Genomic DNA, 15,397 nt, shown 5'->3' on the forward strand with positions numbered 1-15,397 from the left:
GAGTCCTCAAAAAATCAAAAATGGAACTACCATTGATCCAACAACCCTACAGATATCTGAAGGAAATGAAATCAGGGTCTCAAAGAGATACCTGCACCCCCATGTTCACCACAACTTTGTTCATAGTAGCCAAGAAACAACCTAAGTGTCTATCACAAGGTGAAAGAATTTTTTAAAAGTCAGATATATACACACACATACATACAATGAAATATTCAGCTGTTTAAAAAAGGAGATCCTTGGGGCGCCTGGGTGGCGCAGTCGGTTAAGCGTCCGACTTCAGCCAGGTCACGATCTCGCGGTCCGGGAGTTCGAGCCCCGCGTCAGGCTCTGGGCTGATGGCTCAGAGCCTGGAGCCTGTTTCCGATTCTGTGTCTCCCTCTCTCTCTGCCCCTCCCCCGTTCATGCTCTGTCTCTCTCTGTCCCAAAAATAAATAAACGTTGAAAAAAAAAATTAAAAAAAAAAAAAAAAGGAGATCCTGCCTTTTGCAGCAGCATGGATAAATCTTTAAGGCATTATGCTAAATGAAATAAGTTACAAAGACAAGTACTGTATGTTGTCACTTACCTGTAGAATTTAAAATAGCCAAATTCATAGAAATAGTAGAATGGTGATTGCCTAAGGATAAGGGATATTTGGAGATGTTGGCCAAAGGGTACAAAATTTCATCTAGTAGATGAGTAGGTTCCAGGGATCTAATACACAGTACGGTGACTATGACTAACTACAGTTAGGAGAGTGGATCTTAATGTTACCAACACAAAAATGGTAATTAAAAGGAATGAGTGGTGCCCGGGTGGCTCAGTCGGTTGAGCATCTGACTTTGGCTCAGGTCATGATCTCACGGTTGGTGGGCTCAAGCCCCCCATTGGGCTCTGTGCTGACAACTTAGAGCCTGGAGCCTGCTTCGGATTCTTTGTCTCCCTCACTCTCTCTCTGCCCCTCCCCCTCACTCTGTCTCTCTCTCAAAAATAAATTAAAAAAAAAAGTATTGAGGTATTAACCTTATTTTGGTAATACATATGTATATCAGGGGCACCTGGGTGGCTCAGTCGGTTAAGTGTCTGACTTCGGCTCAGGCCATGATCTCACAGTCCATGGGTTTGAGCCTCGCATTGGGCACCATGCTAACAGCTCAGAACCTGGAGTCTGCTTTGGATTCTGTGTGTCTCTTTCTGCCCCTCCCCACTCACACTCTGTCTCTATCTCTCAAAAAATAAACATTAAAATTTTTTTTAATATATATGTATATCAAATCATCACATGGTATGCCTTGAGTTTGTTGTATGCCAAAAATATCTCAATAAATCTGAAAAAAAAGTGTAGTCCTTTTTATGGTAAAACTATAATCGGTGCATACAGGTATTATCAACCTGATGCATCTGATTAGGTTCCCTATCAGCTTCTACCTACTGGTTTTAGCAAAGATTGGTAATTTTTTCATTCATTGCCTCTAGATCTATTATTTTTTTAGGTGATACAGAAGAATGATACTGCAATTCTTTATTTCTTCATTTATTAGTTTGGAATATTTATGGAAAGATGAACTGAGAAAGGAATGCTGAGTCAAAGGGTGAATTGGATGTATACTTTTGCTAGATATTGCCAAATTTCTCTCTGTAGGTATTAATACCACTTATATATTCACCCGTAGTGTACTGTTTGCTCACTGCTTTGCCAATAGAATGTGTTGACAAACTAAAATTTTAGCCAATCTATTAGGTAAGGAAAGATAATCTCATAGTTTTAATTTATATGTCTTTATAAGATGGCTGAACCATTGTAAAAGCAAGTAAGAATGCTATAGATTGCAAAAGGGTGCTATAAAATAAGCATTAGTGTTTTTAAATTTTTTCGAGGCTTCAATTTTAGGGTAATTTCAATTTCTAATATTTCCTAAGCTATCAGTTACTCTCTAATAGGGACATCGTTTTCCTATAACCACATGTGGCCCTGTATTATTCACATGAATTCAACCTGTTACTTTTCCAGATGTTCTCATAAAATATATTGTTGGCTTATTTTACTACTTGAAAACCAGTCTATAGACTTAAGAATTCAGGTACTTCATATTAATAAGTTTCTTAGTAATGTTTACACTTAGTCATTAGAGAAGTGTTTATTTTTACTTTGCTTTTGTATCCAAGTTACTTTGCTTTTGTATCAAAATGAATTTAAAAACAAAAATTCCATTCCATAGTGATTCAGTCTTTGAATACTTCTTGTTCTCATAGTTTGTAGTTATACTTTATACTCATTAGGTCTTCTTTGGCTCTCATTTATATACCCTCTTATGAGGCAAATGACTAGGATACCTTCAAAATAGGATTTCTTTGCATTTACTGGATGCAAATCACTTCCCGTCTTGTTACCGAAGATTTAAAAGTAGATTAGTTTTAAGAAGCATCTTTTTTTTTCTTTTTTTTTTTTTTAAGAAGCATCTTGAACAGAGTGAGACTTTCTGGGTGCACACTGCATATAAATACAGATAGCTGAATTATAGGTCCAAAACATAATTATAGAATCTTTTTTTTTTTTTTTTTTTTTTTTTTTTAAAGTAATTAGTGTGCCTGGGTGGCTCGGTCGGTTAAGCGTCCAACTTCAGCTCAGGTCATGATCTCACAGCTCGTGGGTTCGAGTCCCGCATTGGGTTCTGTGCTGACAGCTCGGATCATGGAGCCTGCTTTGGATTCTGGGTCTCCCTCTCTCTGCCTCTCCCCCACTCATGTTCTCTCTGTTCCTCAAAAATGAATAAACGTTAAAAAAATGTTTTTTAAGTAATTACTGGGGCACATGGTTGGCTCAGTTAAGTGTCCAACTCTGGCTCAGGTCACGATCTCATGGTTTTTGAGTTCAAGCCTGCCATCAGGCTCTGCACTGGCAGTGCAAAACCTGCTTGGTATTCTCTCTCTCTCCTCTCTCTTTCAAAATATATAAGTAAATAAAGTTAATTTAAAAAAATTAAAAATATATAAGTCCCAGTGTTGGTTGAACCATGGATGAGTTCATTAAAAAAAAAAAATACTCATTATAGATCTAAATTCTGTAAGCCTTATATCCTCCATCTCCATCTTCATTCCCAGATTTCCTGGCTCTGTGAATTGTCCTCCCCCAACCTTGTCCCAGACCTTGAAGCACATCTATCCTTTATTTCTTACTTGAGAATTTCCTGAAGGAGTCTTATTTTTATACTAGACCCTTATGCCATAAATTTTTCCTCATACATCTGTCTTGGATTATACCTCCTATCTCTAAGTTCTCATGTCTAACTTAGTTTGCCATTTTTGAAAGAACTAATAGCTGACATTGGTTGTTACTACGTTAATACTAAGCACTATATTAAGACTTCAAATGCATTATCTTGATTTTCACATAAATTCTGAGGTTAATAGCCTTACTGAACAGATACAGAAATTGAGGTCCAGGGATATCAATTTGTACAAATTCACACAATAGACCCTACCAAATTCTTATGACCACATTGTTATGTTGGCTCTAAGAAGCCTAATATGAGCTTCTCATATAAAGGGAAGAAGAAAATGAAATAGTAATATCAGGTTGACTTTCCTCAGGGTTATAGTTACCTGAATCTTATGATAACCTTTTGTTATTCTCTAAAAAATTTTCTCATTAGTAATTTCTTGGCATAGTATATGCATAATCAATATTGCCATCTGTTTCTATGTATTAACTAATGATAATTGATGGTGGTGCTTTTTTTATCACACCTTAAAGAACTTTTTCAACATTTTATTTTGAAATTCAAAGAATTTAATACCTTAGTCATTGTTCTCTCAAAAAAAAAAACACATTGCATTTTCTCTGATGTTTCTTGATCTTTTCCTAATTCATCTGTCTCTTTATATTAAGTTTCTCTGGATTGTTACTTTTTCTTTGTATTTGGTTTGGATACAAAATCTTGGCGGATTCTGTTCTAGTTTATTGACTGTAAATAATCTATTGTAAGATTAATTTTCCTGAAATTTCATTTTCATCTAGCATGTCTGTCATCAGGAACTTCCTTCCTATGAGGGTGTCAGCATCTTTGAACCCTAGTCAGGGTTTCTGTCAATTAACCCTGATATTACTGGTATACTAGCTTTTTAAAACTATATAAACCTGTTGAAAAAAGTCTTTTGCCCCAGTTAGAAGGTCTTTTAGAATGCCCCTTTTCAGATCATAGACTTCTAAGTCTAAGATTCACTTCTGTTAATTAGTAAAATACACATGTATATATCAATTGAAAAACTCTGAATCCTCATCCCCCTATAATGTTTACTTGAAATTTCATTCACGTATCTGTAAAGTCTGTGCATACTAATGTACATATACTAAATTTTCCTTGAAGTTCTTCAGTTGTTTAATGTGTATTTATTGGTTGTCCTTAACTAGATTGGAGGCTCCTTGGAGGCAGAGGCTGGTGTATAATTTCATTTACATTTATTTTAATGCAAAGTAGAATGCTATGTGTACAGTAGGTGCTTAATAGGTACTTAGTAGTTGACTTTATAGCCCACGAATGAATTCTATGGGCTATTCTTTTATGAGGATAAATTTAAGCTTTCCTTTGGCATAGACTATGCAATTAAGAATTACTATGATCTTTAGTTACTATTCATGGTATTATGCTACATATATATATATATATGTATATATATATATGGTATTATGCTATATGTATATATGTATACACACACACACACACACACACACACACACACACACACACAGGAATGGTACTCATCTGCTTTGACTCTGGATCTTTTATTCCTCAGCATTGTTTTGTTTTGTTTTGTTTTGAGGACTTGGGGCCAATTATTACTAGTTTGGTTGTCTAAAAAATTGCCCAACAACATATTCTTACCTGTTTACAATTTAATGTCTAACTTCTTGTTACTAAGCAAAATAATTGATAGCCTGAGTTTGTAGGATATTTATTCCTGCATAAAATTGGTAAAACCTCACCCTACCAGCAGAGCAATCAAAGATGACATTTACATAAGCTTTCTGAGGCTCTTCAACCTGGCCTCTGAAGTCTAGTGTTTAAAACAGTGATGAATGCTAGAGAAAGAGTTAAAATTCTTTACTGTCCCATCAGGAGTTCCATATACTTTTAACTTCTGAGATGGTTGTTGTGGTATTACTTCATGTCTTCAATAAAATCCACATTTGTTGACTTGAGACCATATACTTTTTTTTTAAGATTTTATTTTTAAGTAATCTTTACACCCAACGTGGGACTTGAACCCACAACCCCAAGATCAAGAGTTGCACGCTCCACTCACTGAGCCAGCCAGGCACCCCTATTAAAGGACCTTTTTTAACAATGGATTGAGTCAAATACTTGCCACAGAGTGCTGCAGCTAGGTCCTATGCCATTATATTTTAATATCCTATGCAACAGGCCAAAGTGCCCTAATGTACTGCCAAGTACCATGTGCTGAGATAGCTGTGGCCTACAGAGTCCCTGAGAGTGATGCCAATCATCATCAAAAGCATTTTTTTTAAGCACCTATCTGTACATGGTTCTATCCTAGGCACTGTACAAAACGAGTTAAACAGACTTGGCCCCTGCCCCCTGGGAGTTTTCAATCTATGATGATGCTGACATGGACAGACATAAGGATATTGAGACAACTGAACAAACATTGAACAAGAACATAAAGTACTAACATTATGTACAAGCAAAGGGGTAAGTGCATTTTATGGGATAGTATTAAAGGAAGCCTCATGGGACATGAACAGGGTGGGGTAGAGCAATTAGTCAACCTCTGTCAGGTTAGATTAGTTTTCATTGGGAAGTTGGGTTTCATATAGACTTAAAGTAGGGACAGGACATTCCAGAAATAGAACACAACAAAAAGAAGACTTGGAGCAAGGAGAGAAGTTTAGGACTATATTGTTGGACTCTTGGTGGCCTCCAAAATCTGCAGTTCTGGATGGTTCTGAAGCTGAAGGTGAGGTTGTTTTGGCTTAGCAAGTTGGCATTTAAGTTGGGTCTAGATCAAAACTAGTTCAGTGCAGAGCAAAACAACAAAAACAACAACAAAAAAACTGGAAACTTGAATACCTTTTGCAAACAGTCTGTCTTATTAAATCTCTTTTATGAACTATTGGCCACTTAACAGAAACTTTGGAGTTCAGCAAAGCTATTATCTTCTCAGGAATTTATACAAGGTTATCTTGTGAAACATCTATTTTTGCTCATTAAATTGTGTTCTGTGTTAGAAACTTTATAGCATTCTGACAACATATAGAAATTATTTCTCAAGAATTGGTCAGAGGTTGTTTTTTTTTTTTAAGGATACTTTTCTGTCCCAGAGAAAGGCCATGGGAATTCTGGGTATTACAGTGAGCAGTGCCCATAGATGTTGAGCCCTAAATATTTTCTGCCCTTCAGTCATTAATTTCTTATCTTCCAAGATGTACCTTTAACACCATGCATACATAAATTTGAATTTAAATCACCGGTGCAACAAATCTCCTTTTGCAGTGTCTTCCAGATAAAACTGATTACTTATTTTTCAGTAGACATGGACTTAAGAGTTTCTCCATTAGGTCTCAGCTTGCTGTTTGATGTCATTCATATCTGAAATGTGAAAATTTGAATTTATCCAGAATACTAGGGTGTAGTTATTTTCTTTACAAAAGCTTCTTTATTGTACAAAAGAATTCGCAATAGATTCTCTCTTAATTGCGAGCTTCCCTAGTGCCCTTTAAATTATTGGGTTTTCAAAACTTACATTTATACAGAGCTTCTTCAGTTGCCATCCATTGTGTAAATACAGTACATTGAAAAGTAAGTGGTGAAGCCCACTGAGACATTAAAAATTCAAAATGCCTTTTAAAATATTGAAGTCTTTTTATGCCCTTAGGTATTTAACTTACGTGATGTGCATTTACTCTTCCTCTTCATTAGAGTTGAGGTTGTAAATGGCTAGTCTTGCCTTTCCTCACTTCCCACTACTCTCTGTGCTATAATCTGACAGTAAGAAGAATCTAGTAACTTCTCTTTCGATCCCAAGTTATGAGATAGTAGCATATGGTAAGCTTCCTAGTAAGAAGAGTGACTCAAGGACTGTCATCCAGAGAAATTCAGGAATTGTTCTTATTCACTAAATAGCTTGCCTAGATAATCTTTAAGAAATACCTCCCCTGCATGGCAATTTACTGTTCTGTTGGTATGTTTACTATTAGGCATTTATCTTTATTAAACTATTCTTGGACTAATCTATCTGGAAGAGCATGGAGAGTTTTAGGAAAAATAAAGACAAAAGATTAGACAAGATTATTTCAGAAAAACCGGAAATAAGGACTATGAAACACAGCCAGTGTCTTCATGTAATCTGGCACATCTTTTGTATGTGACCCAAGGAATGAGTAGAAAATTTCCAGAAGTAAGTGGATTTTTTGTTTGTTTTTGCTTGTACAAAAAGAATTCACACCCATGGATTCAGGAAGAAAATTGAACCTTCTGAAATCTTTAAAGGAAGACAATTCAAACATCTCTAAATTGTCCATGCTCATGATAGATAAAAGTGATAGTGATTGACTACCATGTTAGGAATTACATTGCTTCATCCTATCTACTGATGGATGTACCCTGTTGAAGAGGGAGGAAGGAGTTACATTGGAAGCATGCAAAATACCTTCTTTCCTTACCAATTTTGATTCTGACTCAGTAGAAAATACCCCTATAGTTAACTTGGGCTTGGTACAGAAAGATTTTCATGGCGTAGTTTTACATAAGTACCTTAGTAGAGAATTCAAATATTTAGAATCATAGGAATTGGGATTCATCAATGAGCAAAACAAAAGTGTTATTTTTCCCTTTGGAGCATATATTCTAGTTCAAAAGTCAGCAGACTTTTTCTGTTATAAACCAGACAGTAAATATTTTAGGCTTTTGCATGTGGCATGTTCCATATAAAACCTTATTTACAAAAGCAGCCAGCTGGGTTTGGCCTAGCCCATAGTTTCCCAGCCCCTATTCTCACAGGTGGAAATAGAATGAGTAAATTAGAGTATGTTAGGTGGTAAGTGCTTTGGGAAAAAGAAAAATAAGGCAGAGTAAATAGAGAGTATCATGAGATAGAAATTGGCAGGGTGGGTTTCACTGAGGTCAAGAAGAGGAGGAGGAACCAAGAAAGAAGAATGAAAAGTTAATGACTGGTGATGGAAAGAACACCAAAAGATGATGATGTCCTAGAAGTACAATGAAGAACCATATATGAGGAAGAAGAAGGGAATATCCATGTCAGATACTTCTGTTAGGCCAAATAGTCCTCCCTTTTGCATTCAGCTGTTCATAGGTTGTTAGTGACCATTATGAGCAATTTTGGTGGAGTGGATTCAAGAGGAGAATTGAAGGAGAGTGAAAACAGATGAGTCTTTTGAGGAATTTTGTAAAGGGAGCAAAGATCAAGCAGTGGGGGAAGAAAGATCAAGACAATAATTTGGGTTTTTTTAAGATAGAAGAAACAACAATATGTCTGATTGGAAACATTCCAATAAAGAGTAGAGAGGAAATGATGTAGGAAACAGTTGCTGGAGCTGTGGCTTTGAGTTGGCAAGAGATGGGATCTGGTATGTCAGTGGAGGGATTGACATCAGATAGGTGTGATGTTGGTAGTGGCTGCATGTGCTGTGGAGAGTCTGGACTTGTTCTTTTGTGGCTTCAATTTTTGATTAAAGGATTATCAGTAAAGAATATGAAAGTTGAAGTGTGGAGGTTTTATATATACTTTATGGTCTTTAACTTTTAGTACCAGCATTTGACAGATCTTTGGTGACTCACTAAAATGACTTCTATTGTGCCTTCTGAGGGAGTTTTAAACTTAACCCAGCAAATTTGTATATTTTAAGGATAAAACTATACATTATAAGATTGAATAATGATGCATGTAATGCCTGGGGCACAGCAGCTGGTATCATGTAGACTTAAGAAGTGCAAACTGTTGTTGGAGGAGATAGTAAATACACTAAATTGAAATCATAGGTTCTTTAATGTGGCTCCCAATGTTCTTTCTACTTCACAATGGGGTCTCTCTTACAGTGACTAGTAATGTTACTGGCTCTAGCGATCAGGGGAAGTATTGATCAAGGCTCTATAGATCGATGCTTGTTCATACGTGTTTAATTTATCTCATATTGCTATGTTAATTTCTTTCTACAATAAAAATAATTTTTTACATTCTACAGCGTCCTCATAGATTGTAACCCCTCAGAAGGTAGGTAATAATTCTTATACATTTCTAAGAAAATGTCTCAAGTGATAGTTTTTATGTGGAGGGTATTCAACAAATATGATGATTACTAAATCAAGGTTTTATATTTCTTTGATTAAACTTAGATACTCAGTTCTTTAGGCCTTGTTCTAATTCAGTCCTGAGACCCTTTCACTATTCTGAAAAATTCTGGAGCTAAATTGTATTGGGCTTAAAAGCAGTCTAGAATACCTCCAAATATAGCTATTCTGAGTAACTTACAGAGAAAGGTAGTAGCCAAATTTCACAGTAAGCATTTAATAATAGAAGTATAATTGGCACATACAGCTGTTGGAATGTCATAAAAACTGGCATGGTGATCATTAAAAGAAGTTTGTTAGATGGGCGTTACATGTAAGTGATGAATTACTAAATTCTCCTGAAACTAATAGTACACTATATGTTAACTAAATAGAATTTAAATAAAAACTTGGGGGGAAAAAGTTTGTAGAGAATAATACTCAACTAAATGTTGCATATTGAAACATCAACGTAAGATAGATTGACTTCTTAAAACTACAAGAAAATAGCATTGGTTATCTTCACATACTGCACCAAGGAAGTAATGAGTGAAGTCAAAGAAGTGATATTTTTACCAAGTACTAGAGAATATAATTATGGGCAGGAACTGTTCTGAAATGGCCATTTCATTCTGCAGTAGCCAGTGTGAATAAAATAAGTAAGAGAACTATTTTTTTCATAAGAAGCAGCTGCGTTTGAGGCTTTATTTGATTTACTGATAAAGATAAAAATTTGAAGAAGCTATTTCCTAGAATTTAGGAAGCAGAACTTAGCTATTCATCAAGACAACTGAGAAATTCTAAGTTTATTCAAATCTAGGTTCCCATCACATTTATAACAGTTACCTCTAAAGCATCAGAACATCCAACTTCATAACAACATTTTAGATCATTGGAAAATATTGAACAAGTCATTTTTTAAATATCTGTCTTGTGTTGAAATATTACTTTCTTTTATTATAGGTCCAGTTGTTTACGTCTTGGATCTTGCAGATAGACTGATCTCAAAAGCTTGTCCATTTGCTGCAGCGGGAATAATGGTTGGCTCTATCTATTGGACAGCTGTGACTTATGGAGCAGTGACAGTGATGCAGGTTCAGTATTTTACTCTATTCAGTGATACTTTTAATGTGAAGATCTATTAGATTTCTGTTAGGAGTTTTAAAAATTATTTTGAACAAGTAATAACAGTCTCAAGGCTTAAAAATAAGAAAATTTATTAAAAAAAACTATATAGTGAAAAGTCATCTTCTTACTCCCGTCCATTTGCCCAGGTTCCCCCTCACTTCCCCAGGTAGCCATTTATATTAGTTATGTAATATATTCTAGACTTTCTTTGTGCATGTGCAAGAAAAAATAAATTTGTTCTCCCACACACATACATTTTCCCCCCCTAAAAGGAAGCATATTAGAACTACACCCGTTTTGTTTTTTGTTTTGTTTTTTTTTTTTTACAAACAGTGAATCTTGGAGATCTTTTTATAAGTATGCAGAAATCTGCATACCATTCTACGTATGGAATTAGAACAATTTACTAACCAGTCTGTTGTTGATTGGAAATTACTTCCCATTTTTTGCTACAATCAATAACTGTTGGTGAAGATTATTAGACTTAAATTTCAAGATTTAGTCCCAGGCCCTTGATTCCTCTCTTTATACTTTTTCCCTAATGATTTCCAGCTATCAGCTGTGTGCCTTTTATGGTTAGATCTACATCTTTTGCCCTATTCTATCCTCAAAAGCAGTCCTGCCGTTGCAGCTTGACACTTCTCCTTATGTGACCACTTGTGATTTCACACTCGGGATTTCTGAAATCAAACTAGTCTTTTCCTCAATTTGAAACCTAAATTTATTTACATTTTATAATATTATAATTTCTCTATACCTCTGATTGCTACTATCATTTTCCCATCTACTCGGTTTATATCCTACATTCTTAGGATTACCTTTAACTTTCTGCTTCGTAGCCCTATCTCCAGTCCACTGATCAAATCCAAGCAGTTTCCATTTTGATATCTTATATCCGTAGCTTCCTTTCCACGGTCTTTATAACACCTGACTTTGTTGTCACTCCCCTATCATACCGTATGGCTAAAGGAGCCTTTTGACTGGTTTCTCTAATTTCATTCTCTTCTGTCAGTCCATCCTTCCAAATTAATCTTCCTAAAATAATCCCTTCAACATCTACTCCAAGCTGTCTCCTCTGTCTTAAGTAGGACTTTTCCAATGCAGCAGTTAGATTGGGTAAGTGTTTCATAAGTAACTCAGTAATAGTTTACACACTATGTAATATTCTAGAAATTGCACATAACTTGGCTATGCCAGGTCCACAGTAAGTAGCCTTTCTGGTTGTTTAGTCATGGTGAAACAGTATTGCAAGGTTTCTTCATGAAGCGTTGAGGATACCCCCAAAATCTGGATGTAGTCACTAGAATGAATTACAAATAGTAAACCATCATTTGTCATGAGTGTAATGGATAAAGATTAAGAACCACTGACTTAAAAAAGATTCTATTTCCTTGACCTGATTTGTTATGCCAAATCCTTCATAGTCTTACTTCATTCTACTTTGAGGCCTATTGGCTGTCCCCTGCATCTTATCCTTTTGCTCCTGTTTAGTTTTTTACCTCTGTCCTTTGACTTTTGCCACCCTCCCTGCCTCATACCTGTCTCTCCATTCCCTTCTCTACCTCTCCAAATCTGAACTCTTTTCAGGCTTAGTTCAGCTGCTTTTCCCTCCTGAAACTAACCAGACAACTCCTGCCACTGTCATTCTTTAAATGGCAGCAGATCTTGTGCTGACCAAGTGATATTGATATAGATTACTGAAGTTATTTAATTTTTCCTATATTCAGCCTTTTGCTTTTCCTATTAGAAGGTAATTTCCTTGAGGGGTGCTGGGTGGCTCAGTTGGTTAAGTGTCCGACTCTTGATTTTGGCTCAGGTCTTGATCTCACAGTTTGTGGGGTCAAGCCCCACGTGGGGCTCTGCACTGGATTCTCTCTCTCCACTCTCCTTCCCTCCCCTGCTTGCACCCACTCACACTCTCTCTTGCTCTCTCTCTCAGATATTTTTTAAAAAGTAATTTCCTTGAAAGTAGAGACTGTCTTACACTTAGGTATTCCTGTTATAGCATATACACAGAGACTAATACTTAAAGGGCTTTCATAAATATCGTGGGGTTTTTTTTATATGACTAGTTCTGTCAGGTAGTAGCAGGTTTATTTGATTATATTCTCTGCAATAATTAAATAAAATAAATTAAAATTCCAGTTTTGATTAATGAGTACATCATTAGTTCAGGGAGGTTTAGGTAATTCACTAGTACTGACGAAGACACAAAAACTTAGAGCAGATATATACATTATTGAATGTACAATATGGATGTATATGTATATTTTTTGCAGGTGAGGAAACTAAGGCCCCATGAGATTGAGTGATTTCTCTTAATACCTAATTGACTACAAGAAATAGGATGGCTCTTTTTGAGGAAAGATTTTAGGCTCACTCAATCTTTTTTTTTTTTAATTTGAGAGAGAGGGAGAGAATCCAAAGCAGGCTCCACACTGCCAGCATGGAGCCCAATGTGGGGCTCAAAGCCACTAACTGTACAATCATGACCTGAGCCAAAACCAATAGTCAGACGCTTAACCAACTGAGCTACCCAGGGACTCCAAGTGTCACTCAATCTTAAAAGAAATTTGTTAATGATTCCCAGGCCCAAGGAATATAGTTCTAAGACAAGGTGTACGTAAGTGAACAACTGGAGAACAGTTATAACATTATGTAAACAAATATGAAGAGTACAGAAGACTACATAAACAGTATTTTAATTCAGTACAATGAAAGATCGTTTGAAGTTTCATAGAAAGTAAGTCTGGAGCTGACTCTTGAAGGCAATAATTTGGATCTGTAGAGGAGATACAAGCAAGGAGACAAAAATGAACATGTTGGTTAATGGTGATGGTAAAGAAAAAGACTCAAATTATGATGATACATATATTTTGTGTTACCACTTAGAAATAATCTTCATATACACTGTGGCACTTGGAAAGATTTTTTAAGCCCTGAATGAGAGAGATTATAGTAGATTACAGACGGTAGGTAGGTAGGTATCATATGATTTAATTGTATTGGGAAGACTTTTACCTTTCTGAGCATATTTGTTAGGGAATGTGCCCCACTTATACCATCAGCAGTATTTAGGGTTTTCTTTTTAACCCTTGACGGTTTTCTTTTCCTTTTGTTCTCTGACTACTCTAAAGTACAAGTATATTAGGTTAAGGAATCAAACCACTATTCTTTTCCCATTTATTTCTCCACGAGCCAGTCTTAAGTTCAATCCCAATTAGTTGTGAGGAACTTGAGACCTTCTGCTTATCTTTTTATTGAAAAGACAACGTGATAGGTAACTTTTTCCCCCAGCACTGGGCTAAACACCTTCCAGCACTGATGTTTTTAAACCTTGCATCAATCGTGTGATCTAGATACTATTAATTATTCCTAGCTTACAAATTTGGCAAGTTTATGTGTCCAATACCACACAGTAAGGAAGAAGCATTAGGACCCCTGTCCCTAATCTAGGGCTCCTTAAGTGAAACTTTGTTCCACAGGCAGTGGGAACATTTTACTCTGGAACAACCACCTTCATGTCCATTTTCGTTCCATTTTTCCCTCTGGTGTAAAAATAACCCCCATAAGCATTGTCAGTTCTTAACTCATATACTACACTTAACTATCCTTAAGTCTGACTAAGAAAACCTCTTAATTCATCACTGTTCATTCTCCCATTTAAAAGTAGGGCCATAGGAGCACTTGGGTGTTTCAGTCAGATAAGCGTCCGACTCTTGGTTTCTACTTGGGTCATGATCTCATAATTTGTGGGATCGAGCCCCACATCGGGCTCTGCACTGACAGTGCAGGAGCCTGCTTAGAATTTTCTCTCTCCCTTCTCTCTCTGCCCCTTCCCCCATGCTTGTTGTCTCTCTCTCTCTCAAAATAAGTGAATGAACTTAGGAAAAAAGGTAGATTTTAAAATAATAATAATAATTTAAAAAATAAAAGTAGGGTCCTAAAAGGAAGTGATTTAAAAGATCAGATTAGGGGGTGCCTGGGTGGCTCAGTCGGTTGAGCATCTGACTCTTGATTTTGGCTCAGGTCATGATCCCATAGAATTGAGCCCCTTGTTAGGCTCTGCACTGAGTATGGACCCTGCTTAAGAGTCTCTCTCTCAGACACCTGGGTGGCTCAGTCAGTTAAGCAGCTGACTCTTGGTTTCAGCTCAGGTCATGAACTTATGGTTTGTGAGTTTGAGCTGTGCAGAGCCTGCTTGGGATTCTGTCTCCCTTTCTTTCTGCCCCCCTCTCTCTCTGCCCTTCCCATGTCTCTTTCTCTCTGTAAATAAATAAATAAATAAATTTTTTTAAAGTCTCTCTCTTCCTCTGCCCTTTCCCCCCACTTGCACTCTTCTTTCTCTCTAAAATTTAAAAAAAAAAAAAAAAGATCAGGTTAAAACTCTTAGCCTTTCAACATTGGTGAACTCCTGGATATGAAGAACTAGCTTTTAGGCCTCAAGCAGAGAAACAAACCTTTCTTTAAACCTACAATTCCTAGGTCTTTATTTTATACACAGATAACAAATTCTTAGAGAAGACATTCTATAGTTCCTGAATCTCACCCCCAAATTGAAGTCTTAAAAATAACCTGTTTTGAAATCTTGGAGCATAAAACCAGAATGTTCCTGATGATACACAAGGTATGCTGGGTTTGTTTTGACCAAAGTTAAATCAGCCCCATTGCTTTACTCAGTCCTCATTTACTGCCCTTGAGTCTGATTATAGTAGCAGGGGGTATACTATAGTTATACTATTGTTTCCATTTTAGCATTTATATTTGCATGCTTGTTTAATTTGTCTCTCTCCTCTCCAAAAGACATCTGTTTAGCTCACCATTTTATCCGCAACACCTAGGCCTATTTCTGGCACACAGTCAGTATTCAGTTGAATGAATGCATGCAGGTATGCGTGCATGGTGAGCCCAGCTTGAGTATAAAGCATCTCTGTCGACTTTAGGTATAAGAAATTGGGCAGTGGGCCTTTTGCTCAGTTTGC

General features: G+C 36.4%; 1 protein-coding gene across 1 annotated transcript in view; it reads left to right on the forward strand.

Moving 5' to 3' along the window:
• MARCHF5 (membrane associated ring-CH-type finger 5) overlaps positions 1-15,397 on the forward strand; it is a 57,672-nt gene that overhangs the window by 34,764 nt on the left and 7,511 nt on the right. Inside the window, exon 3 of the mRNA XM_043596984.1 lies at positions 10,251-10,381. Coding sequence (XP_043452919.1) covers positions 10,251-10,381 — 131 coding nt within the window. The remainder of the gene's footprint in view (positions 1-10,250; positions 10,382-15,397) is intronic.

Source organism: Prionailurus bengalensis, chromosome D2 (assembly GCF_016509475.1).
Source record: "Prionailurus bengalensis isolate Pbe53 chromosome D2, Fcat_Pben_1.1_paternal_pri, whole genome shotgun sequence".
NCBI classification, from domain to species: Eukaryota; Metazoa; Chordata; class Mammalia; order Carnivora; family Felidae; genus Prionailurus; species Prionailurus bengalensis.